General features: G+C 42.2%; 1 protein-coding gene across 6 annotated transcripts in view; it reads left to right on the forward strand.

The window, feature by feature from the left end:
* The first annotated feature begins 865 nt into the window (after positions 1-865).
* The window catches only part of ARHGEF10 (Rho guanine nucleotide exchange factor 10), a 131,095-nt gene continuing 107,584 nt past the window's right edge, over positions 866-24,376 (forward strand). For all 6 annotated transcript variants that reach the window (XM_038772937.1, XM_038772938.1, XM_038772939.1 and 3 more), the window contains exons 1-3: positions 866-942; positions 11,932-12,099; positions 19,210-19,500. In XM_038772937.1, the coding sequence (XP_038628865.1) occupies positions 906-942; positions 11,932-12,099; positions 19,210-19,500 (496 nt within the window). In that variant the 5' untranslated portion in view covers positions 866-905. The remainder of the gene's footprint in view (positions 943-11,931; positions 12,100-19,209; positions 19,501-24,376) is intronic.

Below are 24,376 nucleotides of genomic sequence, written 5' to 3' on the forward strand. Positions count from 1 at the left end.
GTGGCAAAGACAGGATTAGAACCCATGACCTTCTTACTCCCAGGCCTGTGCTCCATCTACTACACCAAGCTGCTTCTCTTGCTTCTTTACCTTCCCTAAATTGTGGCTGCATTTCATTCAGGGAAGCGGCTAGGCACAGTAGATAGAGCATTGCCCTGGGAGTCAGAAGGTTATGGGTTCTAGTTCTGCTCTGCCACTTGTCTGCTGTGGGGCCTTGGGAAAGTCACTTCACTTCTCTGTGCCTCAGTTCCCTCATCTATAAAATGGTTTAAGACTGTGAGCTCCCTGTGGGACAGGGACTGTGTAAAACCTGAATATCGTGTAGCTACCCCAGTGCTTAGAACAGTGCTTGGCACTTTGTAAGTGCTTAACGAATACCATAATTATTATTATTCTGCTGTAAACAATTGAAAATTACATGTTTCTGTTGGTGAAAACTTGTCTTTTCTCCATTTGATTCATTCATTCATTCAATTGTATTTATTGAGCACTTACTGTGTGCAGAGCACTGTACTAAGTGCTTGGGAAGTACAAATCGGCAACATATAGAGACGGTCCCTACCCAACAACGGGCTCACAGTCTAGAAGGGGGAGACAGACAACAAAACAAAACGTGTGCAGAAGTCTCTTTGGTATGGCTACAATGAAATTGCATAAGGACTCTGAAACTAACCATTAGAAGCTCATTGTGGACAGGAAATATTTTTACCAACTCTGTTATACTGTACTCTCCCAAGCACTTAGTACAGTACGATGCACACAGTAAGCTCTGAATAAATGCCATTGATTGAAAATATGACTGATTATAATTATATTTTTAGTGGAATTTGACTATGTATTTTTCTCCTGCAGGGGCATCCATACCGTTAAAAAGCTAGAGAAAGAGGAGTGTAGGAGACTGTATTATGGACCAAGAGGGATTTCCTCCCCCACCGCCTGAAGGTGAGTAGCTCTCTCACCACGTCTTGCCCCTATTCCTTCTATTATCCTTCTTCAAATGCCAGCGAATCATTTCCGATCCATAGCGATTCCATGGACACACCCTCTCCAGAACATCCCATCTTTTCATTCATTCAGTCGCATTTATCGAGCGCTTACTGTGTGCAGAGCACTGTACTAAGTGCTTGGGAAGTACAAGTTGGCAACATATAGAGACGGTCCCTAACCAACAGTGGGCTCACAGTCTAGAAGGGGGAGACAGACAGCAAAACAAAACATATTAACAAAATAAAATAAATAGAATAAATATGCACAAATAAAATAAATAAATACAGTAATAAATTCATACAAAATTCATACATCTTCTGCCATAAAGTTGTTCTGTTATGTGTATCCATAGAGTTTTCTCGGTATAGATACGGAAGTGGTTTACCTTTGCCTTCGTCTGCTCATTGATTTCTGCCGTTGTCTCTGATCATCTTGTTTAGGGTATCAATCAATCAGTTGTATTTATTGAGCACATACCATGTGCAGAGCACTGTACTAAGTGCTTGACAGGGCACAATGTAACAGGCTCGATAGACAAGTCCCCTGCCGTCCCAGCTCCATCAATTGTCAGCTGTGTGACTTTGGGCAAGTCACTTAACTTCTCTGTGCCTCAGTTACCTCATCTGTAAAATGGGAATTAAGACTGTGAGCCCCCCCATGGGACAACCTGATCACCTTGTAACCTCCCCAGCGCTTAGAACAGTGCTTTGCACATAGTAAGCGCTTAATAAATGCTATCATTATTATTATTAAGAAGCTTACAGTCGAGAGGGTATGGATTGACAGGAGAGCTTCTGAGTTACAGCTTCAGAATGTTGGTGAGCACTGCTCTGTCAATCAGTCAATCAATCAGTCATATTTATTGAGCGCTTACTGTGTGCCGAGCACTGTACTAAGCACTTGGGAAGTACAAATCAGCAACATATAGAGACAGTCCCTACCGAACTATGGGCTCGCAGTCTAGAAGGGGGGAGACAGATCTAGTCACTCTTCCTCTTATATCACTTAATTTAAACTTGTCTGTCAACCGTGTTTTATATTGAATTCTCCCAAGCTTTTAGTAAGGTACTCTACACATGAGTTCTCATTAAATGTGATTGATTGTTGTAACTGGGCTCCTATAAATCAGTTGCCAGCACTTTGAACTGAAGAATTCTCATTTAAGGTGGATCCATGCCTAGTTCAGAACAGAATGAATTTTGAATTGGAATGATCTCCTACTTAGAATTTTGCTCTCGACTATTCCTTCAGTTGCTTAAGTCTGTCTGACCGAGCGCATCTCCATTTTTGTCATGTCCAACAACTGGACAGTCCACCATTCACACAATGGTGAATCTCCTGATCAGTAATATTTGCCCTTTGACCTAAGCTGTATCTAGTTACTGAGATTATTGCACAAAAAAGTTGTCAAGTAGCTTACTTACACTATTAAGCTCCTTGTGGGCAGGAAATGTGTCTACCTACTCTGGTGTTTTGCCCCCACCCAAGAGCTTACTTAGCATTCAGTGCTGTGCATATCATAAGCGATCAATAAATACTATTGATTGATTTCAAGGTGAGGCTACTGCCTTTTCTATTTGTAAGGTTTTTTTATTTTTGTTTTTGGGTTGGGTTTTTTTGAGTACGTACTATAATGGCATTTATTAAGCGCTTACTATGTGCAAAGCACTGTTCTAAGCGCTGAGCACTGTTCTAAGCGCTGTAGTTGCAAGTCGCTATACTATGTGCTTGTCTTTAGTGGTCCATAATAGTGGATAATTCAGTTAGAAATGGAAAGGAGTGTCTGAAATGCAGTGGGAGGAAGGAGAGGGACTTACTCTCGCCAACCCCAAAGCTTTATTAAAATGACATCTTCTCCAAGCGGCCATTCCTGATTAAGCCTTCACTTTCCCTATTTTACTTGGATTTCTCTGTTTTATTCTCTCTTCCCTCAGACCCACAGCACTTGTATACGTTTCTGCAATTATATTGCTGTGTCTCCCCCTCTAGATTGTAAGCTCACTGTGGACAGGGAACATGTCTACCAACACTGCTGTATTGTACTCTTCCAAGCACTTAGTACAGTGCTTTGCAAGAATAAGTACTCAGTAAATATGCCATTGATTGAATGATTACTTGCTGGGAGATTCTGAGGACTAACTTAGGCTCTTTCACCAGTGATTGGTTGACGCCATAAATTGACAGAGTGAAAGGCAGGGGGTTTAGCTGAGGCCAGTGCAGCTTGGCCTAGTTTTTTTTTTTTGCATTTATTAAGCGCTTACTATGTGCAAAGCACTGTTCTAAGCGCTGGGGAGGTTACAAGGTGTTCAGGTTGTCCCACGTGTGGCTCACAGTCTTAATCCCCATTTTACAGATGAGGTAACTGAGGCACAGAGAAGTTAAGTGACTTGCCCAAAGTCACCCAGCTGACAATCGGCAGAGCAGGAATTTGAACCCATGACCTCCGACTCCAAAGCCCGTGCTCTTTCCACTGAGACATGCTGCTTCTTAGTTGAATGAACACAAGCCAGGGTCCCATCTCTGCCACTTGCCTGCCGTGTGACCCTGGGCAAGTTACTGAACGCTTCAGTGCCTCGGTTTCTTCGTGAGTTATCTCTGTCCCTCTCATGAAGAATATGAGCCTCGTGAGATAGGGACTGTGTCCAACCTAATTGTGGTATTTACCCAAAACACAGTACTGTGCTTGGCACATAGTAAGTACTTATCTAATACCATTATTATAATTTTGAATTCAAGACATAGCCTAAAGAAAATTACCACATTTGCCCAGAGAATTGACCCACCCTGATTCTTGAGGAGGAAATGAGTTGTTGTTTCTTTCTTTTTTGGGTGAGGGGGAGATCACATAATTGTATGTAGTCATAGCTACAGTTTGGGGGTTGGGAGGTTGAGTTAGGGCTTTTATGTCATTAAGATTGCCTGCAAGCCAGGGTAGGAGGAGCAGAAAAATGGAAACAGCAGGGGTTAATTCATTGAGTGCCTAGTGTAGGCAGCACTTGGAAAAGTTCAGGAGAAACAAGAAAAACAGTATCTAATGTCTCTACCCTAACTCTTCCTTCTCTCCTCCTTCCTTTTCTTTTCCTCTTTTCTCCTGTTTCCCTTATTGCTAGATTTAATTCACCAGATAATAGTCCATCCCCTATTTTAATTTGGGGGAAAAAAGATAGAGCAGTTATGCTAATAAGTACCATATTCCTCCAGCACTCCATTGGCATAACTGAGACTCTAAGGAGAAATCATTTTTGATCTTGATGAAATCTGAAGCAATTTCCCTTCAGTTTTATTGAATGGGCTTTGTTTTCTACAGTCATCGTGGGCATACAAAATGCAAAGAGGGAAGAGGGAAAATGGGTGAACTGTTTCGATCCCAGCAAAATATGGTTTTGAAAAGCATGTAAAATATTTTCCTTCGTCGTAAATTCTTCCGAGAGCTATTTTTTTTTTAAAGTCAGTGATAAGTGAGGGATTCCATAATATCTTTCCAAATGTTTTCCAAAGAAAAATTCTGGCTGAAGATGTATGTGAGATTTATTTTTCTACATCTACACACGTGTGGCGTAAGCGGATTAGTAAACAAATCAATAGTGAAATCTGAAATGTCCTGATTAAAAGTGGAGAGCTAAAAGAATATATTTACTCTTGTACGTATTTACTATTCTATTTATTTTATTTTGTTAATATGTTTTGTTTTGTTGTCTGTCTTCTCCTTCTAGACTGTGAGCCTGCTGTTGGGTAGGGACTGTCTCTATGTGTTGCCAGCTTGTGCTTCCCAAGTGCTTAGTACAGTGCTGTTCACACATTAAGTGCTCAATAAATACGATTGAATGAATGAATAGACTCAGGAGAGCTGCTGGTTTATGTGAGCATTTATCTGAGCAACAAGCCTACAAATTTTTAGTACAGATTTTAACAATTTAGTTCAATTGTTAGCATTAACAATCAATCCCTTCTATGACCTTCTTAACTGCTCATTATGGGCAGGGATTGTGTGGGCTAATTCTGTTGTTTTTTGCTCTCCCAAGGGCTTAGCACTGGGCTTTGCATGTAGAAAGTGCTCAGTAAATACCATTGACTGATTGACCATTAGGATTAGAGAAGCAGCATGGCTCAGTGGAAAGAGCATGGGCTTTGGAATCAGAGGTCACGGGTTCAAATTCCGGCTCTGCCGCTGGTCAGCCCTGTGACCTTGGGCAAGTCACTTAACTTCTCTGTGCCTCAGTTCCCTCATCTGTAAAATGGGAATTAAGACCGTGAGCACCCCGTGGGACAACCTGATCACCTTGTAACCTCCCCAGCGCTTAGAACAGTGCTTGGCACGGAGTAAGCGCTTAATAAATGCCATTATTATTATTTTAATGGAAGGTTGACGTCTGAAATGCTTTGTTTATTCATTTTACCATTAAAGATATGTTGTGCATACAGGCGCTCAGTATGATTGATCTACATGACCAGTTCACCTATAAGAATATACATAAAAATAAATATAACATGAATAGCGGTATTGTACTCTCCCAAATGCTTAGAACAGTGCTCTGCTCACAGTAAGTGCTCAGTAAATACCATTGAATGAATTATACCTCATGTAGTTAGTGTTATAATCATCTGCTTTGAATGTTGGAAAGGGACCGTGTCCAACCTGATTATCTTGTATCACTTGGAAACACAGTAAATGCTTAACAAATATCACAGCTGGTAATGCATATTAGGCAATAGTTTAGTGGTATGGAATACATAATATAATTTCACATTTTTGTAGAGATTCTGGAACAGATCACAATTTATACCTAGTAAATTTGAGACAGTGTAATGCTTGACGCAGACACATTTTCAAGATCGATGGCTGTATCACGGTTAAATCGTACAATCAGTGATCAGGTAAGACTGTAACCACAGAATCGCAAATATCGATTTAAAGTTCTAAAACATGGTAGGTTGCTGCATTATTTCTGGGTGAACCCTTAGGAGAGGAGAATTCATTCCCATTTTAGTGCAGTATGTTAGTATTGCTAGGTTTGTAGCTAGCACAGGGCCCAAATTAAGAGCAGTAGAAAAATGAGTTGGCATTTGACTAAGATGAATTCTTTCAGAGTGATGGCCTTTTACAGCACATATGCAGTTACAAATGATGGTAAAAATCCGAGCCAAGACATAGGAAAGAATGAGAACAGAATATGAATTGTAGCTCTGAATAGTCCCATTATATGAAACTGTTTTCAGCCTGTTCATATTTGAAGTTCCTTGTAGAATAAAAACAACTTTCAAAATGAAAGCTATATATGCTTTTCTAAAAAAGAAGAAAGGAATATCTCGAATTCAGGAGCGCATTTAAATAGTAATTTTTTTTTAACAAGTAAGTGCACTCTCAAACTTGTTCCTTTTTTGATGCTGTCTTTTTGATGATGATAAAGTAATTAATGGATTTTTAACACCCCCTGGGAGGTTGATCTTTGGACAAGAAATCAACTGATTGAAGTAGACAACCTTCTTCTTTGTTCTTCTCAATCCAGGCACCATTTTTCTTCAGCTAGAAAGGTACCGGGACAGAGTTAATTGATTCTGAACCCAAATAAATCTTTATTCAAGGTCCCAAGGGAGAACTGGCTCTGGCAGATGGAATAATAGTATCATCAAGTGAGCATCCAGTGGGCAATACAGCATGGCTTAGTGGAAAGAGCCCAGGCTTTGGAGTCAGAGATCGTGAATTCTAATCCCGCCTCCACCACTTGTCTGCTCTGTGACCTTGGGCAAGCCACTTAGCTCCTCTAAGCCTCAGTTCCCTCATCTGTAAAGTGGGGATTAAGACTGTGAGCCACAAATGGGACAACCTGCTTTCCTTTTATCTACCCCAGCGCTTAGAACAGTGCGTGGCACACAGTAAGCTCATAACAAATACCATAATTATCATTATTATTCTTATTATCAAAAACACTTGACAAGTTCAAAACACAGGTGGAGTTTATACCCTAATGGGGCAAGTGGACTGAAAAATATTTATAGAAAGAGTAATCAGGATAAATGACTGAGTAATAATTAGGGTATTTATTAAGCGCTTACTATTCTAAGAGCTGGGGTAGATAAACGTTTCTCAAGTCAGACACAGTCAGTATGCCACATATGGGGCTCACAGTCTGAGTAGGGAGGATAACAACGTTTATGATCCCCATTTTACAGATGAGGAAACTGAGGCACAGATAATGTAAGTGTCTTGCCCAAGGTCACACAGGTCACCTGATCAGAGTCTACTAGCAGTGGTCCAGGAGCTGGCATTGAATGAATGAACAACTGAGGTGGAGCTTGACATCACAATCCCAAACCCTAATCCATACTCCCACTGGAAATGACACCATCAGAACCGGATGTCCAGGCACAGTTCCTCCCCCCAAAATTCAAGTTCACATATAATAATGATGGTATTTGTTAAGCGCTTACTATGTGCAAAGCACTGTTCTGAGTGCTGGGGGGGATACAAGGTAATTGAGTTATCCCATGTAGGGCTCACAGTCTTAATCTTGTGATAAGGTGTGTTGTGTTGCAGAAATAAAATAATAATAATAGTGGTATTTGTTAAGTGCTTACCAAGTGCCAATCACTGTACTGATTACTGGGATAGATACAAGGAAGTCAGGTTGGACACAGTCCCTGTTCCATGTGGGGCTCACAGTCTCAAACCCCATTTTACAGATCAGGTAACAGAGGCCCAGAGAAGTGAAGTGACTTGCCCAAGGCCACATAGCAGAGCCGGGATTAGAACCCATAACCTTTCGACTTCCAGGCCCATGCTCTATCCACTATGTCATGCAGAAATAAAACTTAATTTTCTTCTTAAAGAAAAGCTTCCTCACTGTTCTTCCGGGCTCAACCCACTTTAGTCTGTACTACACTTTGTGTATACTGCGCTCAGAGCAGCGTGGCTCAGTGGAAAGAACCCAGGCTTTGGAGTCAGAGGTCATGGGTTCAAATCCCAGCTCTGCCAATTGTCAGCTGTGTGACTTTGGGCAACTCACTTAACTTCTCTGGGCCTCAGTTGCCTCATCTGTAAAATGGGGATTAAAGACTGTGAGCCCCCCGTGGGACAACCTGATCACCTTGATCACACAGCCAAAGTCAGCTGTGTGACTTTGGGCAACTCACTTAACTTCTCTGGGCCTCAGTTACCTCATCTGTAAAATGGGGATTAAAGACTGTGAGCCCCCCGTGGGCCAACCTGATCACCTTGTAGCCTCCCCAGCGCTTAGAACAGTGCTTTGCACATAGTAAGCGCTTAATAAATGCCATCATCATTATTATTATTGCATTAAAATGCCATCACTCCACCCCCCAAAGCACTTCCCAAGGGTGCCCATTTCCCTCCACATTGTTTCCACTGAGTCCAACACTCTCCACTGACTCTCTTCACCTTCTCCCTCGCAGCTTACAGTCTTTGCACGGGTCGAGGATCTAGATTTAGGGGGCAAAGGGGAGGGTGTGCTGGTATCTTAGGGTGGGGGAAGTGGATCCCAAATTAGGAAATCATGCCAGGGCCAGAGGACAGATTCAGCGGTGGGGGTGGGGGGGTGTTTCCAGGGAGATGGTTGGGGTTTTCTAGTGATAAATCAGAGTAGGTAGGTTTTAGGGAGAGAGCAGCATCTGGAGATAAGTTCCAAGTTTAGTTTAGACTATTAAGGAGAATAAATACGGATCCAAACACTGGTCATTTTACAGTGCTGTCATTCACCCTAATATATGGGTTAGGGAGTTTCTGTGGGAATGCACGATAAGCCTAGATAATAATAATAATAAAAAATAATGGTATTTATTAAGCACTTACTATGTGCAAAGCACTGTTCTAAGCCCTGGGGAGGTTACAAGGTGATCAGGTTGTCCCACGTGGGGCTCACAGTCTCAATCCCCATTTTACAGATGAGGTAACTGAGGCCCAGAGAAGTTAAGTGACTTGCCCAGAGTCACACAGCTGACAATTGGCGGAGCCGGGGTTTGAACCCATGACCTCTGACTCCAAAGCCCTTGCTCTTCTCCACTGAGCCACGCTGCTTTGTCATGATACAGAGCCAGGCTGTTGTCAATTGTAGCTCTTCTCTGTGCCTCCTTTTCTTCATCTTTCAAATGGAGATGCAAAACCTCTTCTTCATCCCCCTTAGACTTTGATCTCTATATGGGACAGGGACCTTGTCTGACCTGATTATTTTGTGTCTACTCCCACTCTTAGTACAGGGTTTGGCATAGTGAGCGGTCAACAGATAGCATTTTTATTATTGTTATTATTGTTATCAAGGGCCCGGGTTGAACGGGACTGGTTCAGTAGCTGCTCGCTTTCAGTCTGCAGTGGGAATGGGGAATGAGGGAGAACTGGGCTTCTCTCCATCCAACGTTCGCACACCTTTAAGCATTTGGGAAGTGGCAGGAGAGGGAGGGTGTTATCTTTCTCTGGACATTAGGATCCTCTCCTAGACTGTAAGCTCCTTGTGGGCAGTAAAATTCATTCATTAATTCACTTATTCATTTAATTGTATTTATTGACCATACATTCATTCATTCAGTCGTATTTATAGAGCGCTTACTGTGTGCAGAGCACTGCACTAAGCGCTTGGAAAGTACAATTCAGCAACAGAGACAATCCCTGCCCACAACGGGCTCGCAGTCTAGGAGGGGGGAGACAGGCTTCAAAACCAGTAAACAGGCATTGATAGCATCAATATAAATAAGTAGAATTATAGCTATATACACATCATTAATATAAAAAATAGAATTGTAAATATGTACATATATGCACATATATTTTGTGCAGAGCACTGTACTAAGGGCTTGGGAAAGTACAGTATAACAGTAATAAACGGTGACATTCCCTGCCCACAATTAGCTTACAGTCTCGGGGGAGGGGACAGACATACTATTATTTATAAATAAATAAAATTATATTCATTCATTCAGTCATATTTATTGAGTGCTTACTCTGTGCAGGGCACTATACTAAATGCTTGGAAAGTACAATTCAGCAATAGAGTCAATCCCTGCCCCCAATGGGTTTACAGTCTAGAAGGGAGGAGACAGGCATCAAAACAAGTAAACAGGCATCAATAGAATCAATATAAATAAATAGAACTATAGATATATGCACATCAAAATGCATATTTTTCCTCTTCTTTTTCCTCTCCTCCTCCCCATCCCTCCCTCCCTACCTCCTTCCCTTCCCCACAGCACCTGTATATATATATATATATATATATATATATTTGTACAGATTTATTACTCTATTTTACTTGTACATGTTTACTACTTATTTTGTTAATGATGTGCATATAGCTTTAATTCTATTTGTTCTGACAATTTTGACACCTGTCTACATGTTTTGTTTTGTTGCCTGTCTCCCCCTCCTAGACTGTGAACATGTTGTTGGGTAGGGACCATCTCTCTATGTTGCCGACTTGTACTTCCCAAGCGGTTAGTACAGTGCTCTGCACACAGTGAGCGCTCAATAAATACGATTGAATGAATGAAGGAAGGAAAATTTGAAGAGCTCATATTTTTTTCAGCCTATTATTAAATTTTGGCCTCTACAGCACCCTGGGGTTTATATTGCTAGCATTTAAAGATGGTTTTCCCTCAAAAATAAAGGATTTCCTCTGGAATGAAGGAGCTTAGCATGTTTCCTAAAGGATTTCTTCAGCCTATTTCGAAGGTTTTCTGGTCTTACCAAGGGATGTGTTCCATAGTGAAAAGCACACATCGCATTTCTTAATGACTTTATGTGTCTATATTTTAGTTTTCTTGTACAATCGCTGCTCAAGTTCTGAAGTTCTGAAAGTATAATATGAAAAAAGCAATTTCTTTGTAGATAAATATAAAAAGTCTTTAAGTGGTCTAGCTTTGTTTAATCTTTTTTTAAACTACATTTTTAAAGGACTTTTAAAAGGACATTGCAAAAACTATTCGATAATTATGGGTGAGTGCTTTTTTCCTAGAAAAGTTAATTTCTGAAAAATAAGGGGCAAGGGTGAATACTTGTGCTTTTTCACTAATTAGTCTATACAACTAATATAGTGTTCTGGTCTGTAAGAAAATGAACTGATTTTTTTTTTTCCTTAACAAAGCCTGCATGCAGGTCTTGTTGCAGAAATATGTTGGCTCAGCAGTTCTTTGCCTCCTGAAGAAACAGAAGCTCTTTCTGGCAAGAATTCTATCTCTATGGAAACATAAACAGTAAAGTGTTATGAATGTGAGAGTCAGTCATGGATACAGAAGCATGTAATAGCTAGTGAAAAGATTGATAATATCGTTCGAGGATTAAAAATCTTCACCCACCAGCTGGTTTTTTCTACCACCACCATCCAGAGAAAACAGCTAAAACTTTTTAGTACCCTCATTCCTCTCCCCCTCCTCCCCCCTCCATCCCCCCCGCCTTACCTCCTTCCCTTCCCCACAGCAACTGTATATATGTATATATGTTTGTACATATTTATTACTCTATTTATTTTACTTGTACATATCTAGTTATTTTATTTTGTTAATATGTTTGTTTTGTTCTCTGTCTCCCCCTTCTAGACTGTGAGCCCACTGTTGGGTAGGGACCGTCTCTATATGTTGTCAACTTGTACTTCCCAAGCACTTAGTACAGTGCTCTGCACACAGTGAGTGCTCAATAAATACAATTGATTGATTGATTAATACGTTATTCAAGTTCTGAAGTGAACTTGTATTGGTAGAGTGATTCAGATGTTTGTCATTGTCTCCTGGTTTGACAGAAACTTGAGATCAAGACAATAAGAGGTCCCCAACCTATGACCTCGCTCACCTATTTAAAAATTTTAAAGGCTACAGAAGAAAACAACCTTTTATCGTCATGGTGAATACCCGTCGCTGCTTTCCGACTTGGCATCTCCGTATCAGAACGCAAAAGCGTGGGTGTTGCTAAATGTCCAAAAAATTCACTGCAGGTCTTTTGTTCAGTTCTAGAAAATGAATTAAAAAATGGTGCCTTTAATGAGGAGGAGGAAGAAGGAGAACAGTTTGACTTTGACAGCGGAGATGAAATTCCAGAAGCAGATAGACAAAGCGTCGCGCTACCTATTGATGCCCCTCAGTCACTGGAAGTAAATGAAGAAAGTGCATGTAGAGGTAAGTCTTTAGCTTGCCACTCAGTGGAGGGATTAATGCGCAGTGGATGCTCTCTAAATCAGAGATTGACGTGGAAAAACAATTGCAGTGCCTTTCTAGAAGGCAGTGGGGCTGAGCAGAGGAAAGTTTTTGCTGCAGTCCCAGTGGAAGTCATTACCCCTGGGCAGATATTGCTGTCACTACTCCTAAATTCCCGAAAAGACAGCTCTTTTGTCATTCATCTTCTTTCCGATGGGAATGGCCTGGGCCTGGGAATGAAGAGCTGAAGCCAGAATCGATGGCAGCTGCATGCAGAGGGGAAGGAAGAATGGGATAGAGGGTGAAGGAAGCAAGTTGAAAGTGAAATCCTTCAATTCCCAACACAGTGTCAAGATAAATCACCTCATGGTTTCAGTGCAACGAAGATGCTTTGCTTAACTGAAAATACATCTTTGAATTTTGAGTGGTTTTCATTTTTTATTCTGTTTTCCAGGGATTATTTTTTTTTTAACAAATTAAAAAAAAAATTGAGTGTGCTATTTTTAGAGAAACCTTTAATCCCTTTAAAATGTAAACATTGAAATGTTTTTATTAGTATTATGATTGTGTACACCATGTTAGCCTAAGTGCGGTGAACAGACGAAAACAAAAACACTAGAACAAAAATAAACCTCATGTTCCTTCTAGAGACTTAAATGGTCCCATAAGTAGAGTTCTGCATTATAGTTGATCTATGCCTGCCAAGAGCAATGCTTTTGGGGATCTTTTTTAAAAGCCTTTTTCAGTGGAATTTTTCTAACCTGAATCATCATACAACTCATGCGCTAAACCGTGCTCCATGCTCACAATGCTGATGTTTTTCACCGTGTTTCATTGATTCTGCCCCTGCCCCCCTTGTTTTTGATGGTATTTAAGTCTTATTATATACCAGCCATTAGGCTAAGCACTGGGGTAGATACAAACTAATTAGGTTGGACACAATCCATGTCCCAAATGAGGCTCACAGTTTTAATCTCCCTTTTTTATGGTGCTTGTTAAGTGCTTACTATGTGCAAAACACTGTTCTAAGCACTGGGCTAGATACAAGGTAATCAGGTTGGACACAATCCATGTCCCACAAGAGGATCACAGGTTTAATCCACATTTTTTTATGGTATTTATTAAATGCTTACTTATGTGCCAGACACTGTTCTAAGCACTGGGCTAGATACAAGGTAATCAGGTTGGACACAATCCATGTCCCACAAGAGGATCACAGGTTTAATCCACATTTTTTTATGGTATTTATTAAATGCTTACTTATGTGCCAGACACTGTTCTAAGCACTGGGATAGATACAAGGTAATCAGAATGGACACAGTCCATGTCCCACAAAAGCAGCGTGGCTCAGTGGAAAGAGCCCGGGCTTTGGAGTCAGAGGTCATGGGTTCGAATCCCAGCTCTGCCACGTCTGCTGTGTGACCGTGGGCAAGTCACTTTACTTCTCGGAGCCTCAGTTACCTCATATGTAAAATGGGGATGAAGACTGTGAGCCCCATGTGGGACAACCTGATCACCTTGTATCCCCCCCAGTGCTTAGAACAGTGCTTTGCACATAGTAAGCGCTTAACAAATGCCATTATTATTATTAGTATTACTATTATTATTATGTCCCATATGGGGCTCACAGGCTTAATCCCCATTTTACAAAGGAGGTAACTGAGGCAAAGATAAGTGAAGTGACTTGCCCGAGGTCACCAGAAGACTTCAAAGCCTTACTGAAGGCACACCTCTTCCAAGAGGCCTTCCCAGACTAAGCCCTACTTTTCCTCATCCCCCACTCCTTTCTGCATCACCCTCACTCACTCCCTTTACTCTTCCCCCTTCTCCCCACCCCACAGCACTTATGCATATATCTGAAACTTTATTTATATTGATGTTTAGTTGTATTAATGTCTGTCTCCCCCACTCTAGACTGTGAGCTCATCATGGGCAGGGATTGTCTCTATTGCTATATTGTACTTTCCCAATAATAATAATAGTGATGTTGGCATTTATTAAGCACATACTACGTGCAAAGCACTATTCTAAGCGCTGGGGAGGTTACAAAGTGATCAGGTTGTCCCACGGGGGGCTCACAGTCTTAATCCCCATTTTACAGATGAGGTAACTGAGGCCCAGAGAAGTTAAGTAACTTGCCCAAAGTCACGCAGCTAATTGGCGGAGCTGGGATTTGAACCCGTGACCTCTGATTCCGGGCTCTTTCCACTGAGTCATGCTGCCCCTCAAGTGCTTAGTACAGTCCTTTGCACACAGCAAATGCTCAATAAATATGATTGAATGAATGAAGTGGCGGAGCCGGGTTTGGAACCCAGGTTCTTCTGACTTCAATCAATCAATCAATCAATCGTATTTATTGAGCGCTTACTATGTGCAGAGCACTGTACTAAGCGCTTGGGAAGTACAAATTGGCAACATATAGAGACAGTCCCTACCCAACAGTGGGCTCACAGTCTAAAAGGGGGAGACAGAGAACAAAACCAAACATACTAAGAAAATAAAATAAATAGAATAGATATGTACAAATAAAATAAATAGAGTAATAAATATGTACAAACATATATACATATATACAGGTGCTGTGGGGAAGGGACTTCAAGGCCCGTGCTCTATCTGTTAGGCCACACTGCTTCCCTGTCCCCTTCAAAGGATACCCAGGGATTGCAGATATCAGCCTAGATTCTCCGATTTGGGATTTCCCATCCCATGCTGGGAAATCTGCTGCCCTACTGTCATGCTGGGTAGCTCTACGGGCTACCTAGAGTTCAGGTTAGGCTGGCACTGGAATCAGACGAAGGATTAATTAATTGTGATTTCTTTTGAGCGCTTACTACATGCCAGGCACTGTACTAAGTGCTGGAGTGGATACAAGCAAATCAGGTTGGACTCAGTCTCTGTCCTACAGAATAATAATAATAATAATAATAATAATAATAATAACAATAATAATAATAATAATAATAGTGGCATTTATTAAGTGCTTACTATGTGCAAAGGACTGTTCTAAGTGCTGGGGAGGTTACAAGGTGATCAGGTTGTCCCACGGGGGGGTTCAAAGTCTTACTCCCCATTTTACAGATGAGGTAACTGAGTCCCAGAGAAGTTGAGTGACTGTACAGTGCTCCACACACAGTAAGCGCTCAATAAATACGATTGATTGATTGATTGATTGCCCAAAGTCACACAGCTGACAAGTGGCGGAGCCGGGATTTGAACCCCTGACCTCTGACTCCAAAGCCAGTGTGCTCTGCACACAGTAAGCGCTCAATAAATACAATTGATTGATTGATTTCCACTGAGCCACGCTGCTTCCCTGTGGCTCCTATAGTCTCAATCCCCATTTTATAGATGAGGTAACTGAGGCACAGGGAAGTGAAGAGACTTGCCCAAGGTCACTCAGCAGACAAATGGCAGAGCCGGGATTAGAACTCATAACATTCCAACTTCCAGGCCTGTGGAGACCTCGACATCGACAGCATCTGTCTGACACTTCCTCGTCTGAATTATCTTTCTCCTTCCTGTCGTGTCCTATTCCTTTTTCACTCCTTTTTGAAAATGAAATTTTTCTCTTCTCCCTTCTTCACTTCTGCCCTGCTTTCTCATTCACAACCCCGCATATTTTCAGCATTTCCTCTTCTTCATCACCCCGTTCTTGTTGGATTCCAAGTGTTTTAAGATGTCTTGAATAAAGGTTCCAAACCAGAAGAGACCAACAAGGCTTAGTGGATAGAGCACGGGCCTGGGAGTGAGCAGGATTTGGGTTCTAATCCCGGCTCCTCCACCTGTCTGCTATGTGACCTTGGGCGAGTCACTTCCCTGTTCCCTCATTTACCTCATCTGGAAAACGGAGAGTGAGACTGTGAACCCTGTGTGGAACATGGACTGTGTCTATCCTTGTATCTAATAATAATAATGATAGCATTTATTAAGCGCTTACTATGTGCAAAGCACTGTTCTAAGCACTGGGGAGGTTACAAGGTGATCAAGTTGTCCCACCGGGGGCTCACAGTCTTAATCCCCATTTTGCAGATGAGGTAACTGAGGCACAGAGAAGTTGTTACTTGCCCAAAGTCACACAGCTGACAAGTGGCAGAGCCGGGATTTGAACCCATGACCTCTGACTCCAAAGCCCGGGCTCTTTCCACTGAGCCACGCTGCTTCTCTCTTATATCTATCCCAGCTCTAAGTATGGTGCCGGACACACAGTAAGCATTTACCAAGTACCATTAAAAAAAAAAAATAGGCTGCTATTTCTCATCCACATGACAGTCACTGAAAGCTCATATCCCAGGCTTAGTTTTGGAGGGACCAGAAAAAAAAATTCATGGCTCCTCCCGACATGAAGTTTAGTTAAATACATAGAAAAAATGAGAAAGATCATGAGGACCAAATGCTTATGTATCTATACACGTTTTTAGAATACACAATCAGACGTCCTTTGTCTCATAGAATAAATTGTGAGTAAACTCGCTAGCCTGTATAATCAATCAATCATATTTATTGAGCGCTTACTATGTGCAGAGCACTGTTCTAAGCGCTTGGGAAGTACAAATTGGCAACAATATGCATATTAGTAGTAGTAGTAGTAGTAGTATATGCAGCAGGACATGGCCTAAGGAGGCTCCAAGTTTACCCAGCAGGTAGGAAGACCGAGGTTCTCTCAGCTTGCTTCATTCATTCATTCAGTCCTATTTATTGAGTGCTTACGGTGTGCAAAGCACTGTACTAAGCGCTTGGGAGAGTACAATATAACAATAAATGGACACATTCCCTGCCCATGATGAGCTCAGTTACTCGTCTTGTACTTGCCAGTCAGTACAGCGGACTTTGAACACTCCATAAAATACTCTTACTACTACTACTGCTGCTTTTTGGATCTCGTTCCCGGAGATTCTGGGAAATGCAAGCCCTGGAAAGTGTAGTTTCCAGGTTATATAGGTAGTGCAAGAATATTTTTTCTACTTTCCCTTCAGCCCCTTAGTTCAACTCTGCCTTCAGTAAGGTTTTGAACATTTTTCTACTCCCACCCCACAAAAACAACACACATCTATCATCATCATCATCAATCGTATTTATTGAGCGCTTACTATGTGCAGAGCACTGTACTAAGCACTTGGGAAGTACAAATTGGCAACATATAGAGACAGTCCCTTCCCAACAGTGGGTATCGTACCCCATACCCAGATTTTGGGAAGGAGTGGAAGGATATAGGCAGAAATTGCCGCCACCACCACATAACTTTTTAGTGCCCAATTAAAAAAAAATGTGGTATTTGTTAAGCGCTTACTGTGTGCCAGGAACTGTACTAAACACTAAGGTAGATACAAGATAATCAGACTGGATAGAGTCTCTGTCCCACATAGGACTTGTAGTCTTAATCCACGAGAAGCAGCATGGCTCAGTGGAAAGAGCATGGGCTTTGGAGTCAGAGGTCATGGGTTCGAATCCTGGCTCTGCCGTTTGTCAGCTGTGTGACTTTGGCCAAGTCTGTTAACCTCTCTGGGCCTCAGTTACCTCATCTGTAAAATGGGGATTAAGACTGTGAGGCCCATGTGGGACAACCTGATCACCTTGTAACCTCCCCAGCGCTTAGAACGGTGCTTTGCACATAGTAAGCGCTTAATAAATGCCATCATTATTATTATTGTAACCTCCCCAGCGCTTAGAACAGTGCTTTGCACATAGTAAGCGCTTAATAAATGCCATTATTATTATTATTATTATTATTAATCCCCATTTTACAGATGAGGGAACTGAGGCCCAGAGAAGTGAAGTGACTTGTCCAGGGTCACATAGAAGACAGCTGGCGGAGCTGGGATTAGAAACCAGGTCCTTCTGACTCCCAAGCCCGTGCACTATCCGGTTTGGATAGAATTGTCTTCGTCGTTCACCCGTGATTTCCTTTTCTCGGTTGTTTGTTTTCTGCCATCTTCTAATGTGGTTCATTCCCAGCTGTCTCATGATAGTCCTTTCCTGATTCTACACCGTCTCAACCCTCAGGGAAGGGCAGGTGTTGTGTAAAAGACTCATCACCAAGGAAGTGTGCAGGTGTCCTAACCCCCCCAGATTGTGTGTGGATGCCCTCAAAAGCTGTTGGTCACCTTGTTCTGCAGGAGCAGCCGGTGGCCATGGTCAGAACAATTTATAAATACAATTCACATGCCAGATCCAAAATCAATCTCAGTAATCAACAAGTTCACCTCAAACAGGCCTCCGTGTTAATTCTGTTTGTCCTGACTGTAAAACTTGAGGGATTGGCTGTAGAAGATTTTGGTTCACTGAGAAGCAGCCTGGCAAAGTGGATAGAGCACAGGCCTGAGAGGCAGGAGGTTGTGGGTTCTAATTCTGGCTCCTCCACTTGTCTGCTGTGTGACGTTGGGCAAATCACTTCACTTCTGTGTGCCTCAGTTACCTCATCTGTAAAATGAGGATTGAGACTGTGAGCCCCATGTGGACAGGGACTGCATCCAGCCTGATTTGCTTGTATGCACTCCGGCGCTTAATACAGTGCCTGGCACATAGTAAGCGCTTAACAAGTAAGTGGTTAGTAAGCGCTTCCTCCCCATCCTCCCCCGCCCTGCCTCCTTCTCCTCCCCACAGCACCTGTATATATGTTTGTAGAGATTCATTACTCTATTTATTTTACTTTCACGTATTTACTTATTTATAAATATTTACTATTTATATTAAATATTTATAAATATTTATAAATATTTACTATTTATTTTGTTAATGATGTGCATCTAGCTTTAATTCTATTTGTTTTGACGACTTGACACCTGTCCACATGTTTTTATTGTCTCTCCCCCTTCTAGCCTGTGAGCCCACTATTGGGTAGGGACCGTCCCTAAATGTTGCCAACTTGTACTTCCCAAGCGCTTCGTATAGTGCTCTGCACACAGTAAACGCTCAATAAATACACTTGAATGATTGAATGAACAAATACCATAATTGTACTTCCCAAGCGCTTAGTACAGTGCTCTGCACACAGTAAATGCTCAGTAAATACAATTGAATGATTGAATGAACAAATACCATAATTGTTATTGTTGTCATTAGTCATCGGTCATTCTTTCCCCCACCTCACCTCAGGAGATGAAAACAGACCTGAAACGGAGAAGACACAAGGAGCTGAGACCAGTAGAGCGGTGTTCCCGGCAAAAGTCAATCCATACTCGGTCATAGATATCACCCCAATCCAAGAGATGGAGCAGGCGTTGTCGCCAGAATCAAATGCTCAGGGTGAAAGTTCCAGCCCTACGGTACCAAGTGGGTATTCCGTCCCTGTGCCTTGTGGCTACGCGGTGCCCTCCAACTTACCCTTGATACTGCCGGCATACACCAGCCCTATAATCATCCGCAACGTCTCTGTGGATGAAGAAGGTATTTTTCCTTGGTATTTCTGCATTAAGGAATAACACACTTATTCAGCCTTTATTCTTCCCTGTCTAAGCCCTCCTTTCCTCCCTTCTCCCTGACTTGCTCCCTCCCCCCTCCCAGCCCCACTGCACTTCTGTCCATATCTGTCATTTATTTATTTCTATTAGTGTCTGTTTTCCCCGCTCTAGAATTTAAGCTCGTTTTGGGCAGGGAATGTGTCTGTTTACTATTTTATTATACTCTCCAAAGCACTTAGTAAAGTGCTCTGCACACAATAACCACTCAATACAGTTGAATGAAATGATCATCATCAATCGTATTTATTGAGCGCTTACTATGTGCAGAGCACTGTACTAAGCGCTTGGGAAGTACAAATTGGCAACATATAGAGACAGTCCCTACCCAACAGTGGGCTCACAGTCTAAAAGGGGGAGACAGAGAACAAAACCAAACATACTAACAAAATAAAATAAATAGAATAGATATGTACAAATAAAATAAATAAATAAATAGAGTAATAAATATGTACAAACATATATACATATATACAGGTGCTGTGGGGAAGGGAAGGAGGTAAGATGGGGGGGATGGAGATGAAATGATGAAAATTTGGGTTTAAAAAATGAGATTTTCTTTTCAGTTTAAAACTAGGTCATCTTTGAGACAGTAGATTGAACTACTTTTCTAAATAATCCTCTACTTATTTTCACTTCCATGGTTAAATATCACATCTGTGATTACTTTCATTGCATGGGTTATTTATCAGCCTAAAGTTTGCATTTGTACGAACCATCATGGTAAATTGCTAGTGCAACAATAATTAATGTAATTCCTCATCGCTGACAAACTCTGCTAGAGAGGCATTCTGGCCTTCTTGACTGTTTTCTGCTTTTTTGGCTTTCAGGGCATCACTGGACAGGGTATTGCCAGGTAGCAGAATTGAGGGAAAGCGCTAAATCTTGGGAAACTGGTGAAATAGGGATCATGGCTATCAACTCTTTTGAATTCCCCCAAGCACTTAGTACAGCGCTCTGCCCACAGTAAGCACTCGGTTGAAATAGTTGCGCTTACGACTTCCTGAAAATAAGCTGGGTCACAAGAGTCAGAGTCAGGCCAGTTGGTTGTCCATCAGTTAGGAGAAGGCTTGCATATGAACCTCATCATCATCAATCGTATTTATTGAGCGCTTACTATGTGCAGAGCACTGTACTAAGCGCTTGGGAAGTACAAATTGGCAACATATAGAGACAGTCCCTACCCAACAGTGGGCTCACAGTCTAAAAGGGGGAGACAGAGAACAAAACCAAACATACTAAGAAAATAAAATAAATAGAATGGATATGTACAAATAAAATAAATAGAGTAATAAATATGTACAAACATATATACATATATACAGGTGCTGTGGGGAAGGGAAGGAGGTAAGATGGGGGGGATGGAGATGAAATGATGAAAATTTCGGTTTAAAAAATTAGATTTTCTTTTCAGTTTAAAACTAGGTCATTTTTGAGACAGTAGATTGAACTACTTTTCTAAATAATCCTCTACTTATTTTCACTTCCATGGTTAAATATCACATCTGAGATTACTTTCATTGCATGGGTTATTTATCAGCCTAAAGTTTGCATTTGTACGAACCATCGTGGTAAATTGCTAGTGCAACAGTAATTAATGTAATTCCTCATCGCTGACAAACTCTGCTAGAGAGGCATTCTGGCCTTCTTGACTGTTTTCTGCTTTTTGGGCTTTCAGGGCATCACTGGACAGGGTATTGACAGGTAGCAGAATTGAGGGAAAGCGCTAAATCTTGGGAAACTGGTGAAATAGGGATCGTGACTACCAACTCTTTTGAATTCCCCCAAGCACTTAGTACAGCGCTCTGCCCACAGTAAGCACTCGGTTGAAATATTTGCGCTACGACTTCCTGAAAATAAGCTGGGTCACAAGAGTCAGAGTCAGGCCAGTTGGTTGGCCATCAATTAGGAGAAGGCTTGCATATGAACCTCATCATCATCAATCGTATTTATTGAGCGCTTACTATGTGCAGAGCACTGTACTAAGCGCTTGGGAAGTACAAATTGGCAACATATAGAGACAGTCCCTACCCAACAGTGGGCTCACAGTCTAAAAGGGGGAGACAGAGAACAAAACCAAACATACTAACAAAATAAAATAAATAGAATAGATATGTACAAATAAAATAAATAAATAGAGTAAAAAATATGTACAAACATATATACAGGTACTGTGGGGAAGGGAGGGAGGTAAGATGGGGGGGATGGAGAGGGGGATGATGGGGAGAGAAAGGAAGGGGCTCAGTCTGTTTTCCACAATTATAAGGTGCAACTGGTGATATTTATATTTACTTTGGCCAACTGATTACCAAAACACAACCGTATTTATTGAGCGCTTACTGTGTGCCGAGCACTGTATTAAGCACTTGGGAGAGTGCAATGTATAACCATATAGCAGACACATTCACTGCCCACAACCAGCTTACAGTGGAGAGTCAGCTCATGCCGTCCACCCACTTTTCCAAGAATGGAATCCATTTGGATGCCTGTGGGGGCTGACACGCTTTAGTATGGACCACGAGGTGTCCTGGAGTCATGGAGTTGACCTAAACTAGCGTTAATTCTCTTGTCCGTAATCTTGAGTGCGAGGGAACTTTCCAGAATGAAAGGGAGAAATTCCTGAGATGCCAGTCATTTTGTATTGCTTGAAAGCTTGAAGACAAGGATCATTCCTCCTGTTTCATTCATTCATTCGTATTTATTGAGCGCTTACTGTGTGCAGAGCACTGTTCTAAGCGTTTGGGATCATGTCTCCTGTTTCATTCCTTCATTCGTATTTATTGAGTGCTGACTGTGTGCAGAGCACTGTACTAAGCATTTGGGAGCACTAAGCACAATAAAACAATAAGTAGAAACATTCCCTACCCATAGTGATCTTACAGTCTAGACGGGGAGACAGACATTAATCTAAATAAGTAAATGACAGATATGTGCATAAGTGCTGTGCGGCTGGGAGAGGGGATGAACACAGGGAGCAAGGCAGGGGGACGCAGAATCAATCAATCAATCATATTTATTGAGCGCTTACTGTGTGCAGAGCACTGTACTAAGTGCTTGGGAAGTACAAGTTGGCAGCATATAGAGACAGTCCCTACCCAACAGTGGGCTCACAGGTTAAAAAGGGGGAGGCAGAGAACAAAACCAAACATACTAACAAAATAAATAGAATAGATATGTACAAGTAAAATAAATAAATAAATAAATAAATACATAAATACATAAATAAATAGAGTAATAAATATGTACAAACATATATACATATATACAGGTGCTGTGGGGAAGGGAAGGAGGTAAGATGGGAGGATGGAGAGGGGGACGAGGGGGAGAGGAAGGAAGGGGAACAAAGGGGAAGAGGAAAGGAACGGCTTAATCAGGGAAGGCCTCCTGGAGGAGATGTGCCTTCAATAAGGCTTTAAAGCAGGGGACAGGCATTGTCTGTTGGATTAGAGGAGGGATGACGTTCCAGGCCAGAGGCAGGACATGGGACAGGGATCAGCGGCGAGATGCGGTGAGGTAGATGGGATCAAGGAGCAGTGAGAAGGTTAGCATGCTGACTCAAGTGTTTAATCTGGTGAGCACAGCACACAGCAACCGTGCTATGAATATGTTGATTGTGTGGCAGCTCTTTTTCTATATTGACCACCGGGATTGCTTAATAATAATAATAATAATGGCATTTATTAAGCGCTTACTATGTGCAAAGCACTGTTCGAAGCGCTGGGGAGGTTACAAGGTGATCAGGTTGTCCCACGAGGGGCTCACAGTCTTAATCCCCATTTTACAGATAAGGGAACTGAGGCACAGAGAAGTTTTATCGTCCCATATCCCTCCTACCATTCCTTTCCAAACTCCTTGAACAAGTTGTCTACACGCGCTGCCTAGAATTCCTCAACAACAACTCTCTCCTCGACCCCCTCCAGTCTGGCTTCCGTCCCCTTCATTCCACGGAAACTGCGCTCTCAAAGGTCACCAATGACCTCCTGCTTGCCAAATCCAACGGCTCATACTCTGTCCTAATCCTCCTCGACCTCTCAGCTGCCTTTGACACTGTGGACCACCCCCTTCTCCTCAACACGTTATCTGACCTTGGCTTCACAGACTCCGTCCTCTCCTGGTTCTCCTCTTATCTCTCCGGTCGTTCTTTCTCAGTCTCTTTTGCAGGCTCCTCCTCCCCCTCCCATCCTCTTACTGTGGGGGTTCCCCAAGGTTCAGTGCTTGGTCCCCTTCTGTTCTCAATCTACACTCACTCCCTTGGTGACCTCATTCGCTCCCACAGCTTCAACTATCATCTCTACGCTGATGACACCCAGATCTCCATCTCTGCCCCTGCTCTCTCCCCCTCCCTCCAGGCTCGCATCTCCTCCTGCCTTCAGGACATCTCCATCTGGATGTCTGCCCGCCACCTAAAGCTCAACATGTCGAAGACTGAGCTCCTTGTCTTCCCTCCCAAACCTTGTCCTCTCCCTGACTTTCCCATCTCTGTTGACGGCACTACCATCCTTCCCGTCTCACAAGCCCGCAACCTTGGTGTCATCCTTGACTCCGCTCTCTCATTCACCCCTCACATCCAAGCCGTCACCAAAACCTGCCGGTCTCAGCTCCGCAACATTGCCAAGATCCGCCCTTTCCTCTCCATCCAAACCGCTACCCTGCTCATTCAAGCTCTCATCCTATCCCGTCTGGACTACTGCACTAGCCTTCTCTCTGATCTCCCATCCTCGTGTCTCTCTCCACTTCAATCCATACTTCATGCTGCTGCCCGGATTATCTTTGTCCAGAAACGCTCTGGACATATTACTCCCCTC

The sequence above is a fragment of the Tachyglossus aculeatus genome, chromosome X1 (assembly GCF_015852505.1).
Source record: "Tachyglossus aculeatus isolate mTacAcu1 chromosome X1, mTacAcu1.pri, whole genome shotgun sequence".
In the NCBI taxonomy this organism is placed as follows: domain Eukaryota; kingdom Metazoa; phylum Chordata; class Mammalia; order Monotremata; family Tachyglossidae; genus Tachyglossus; species Tachyglossus aculeatus.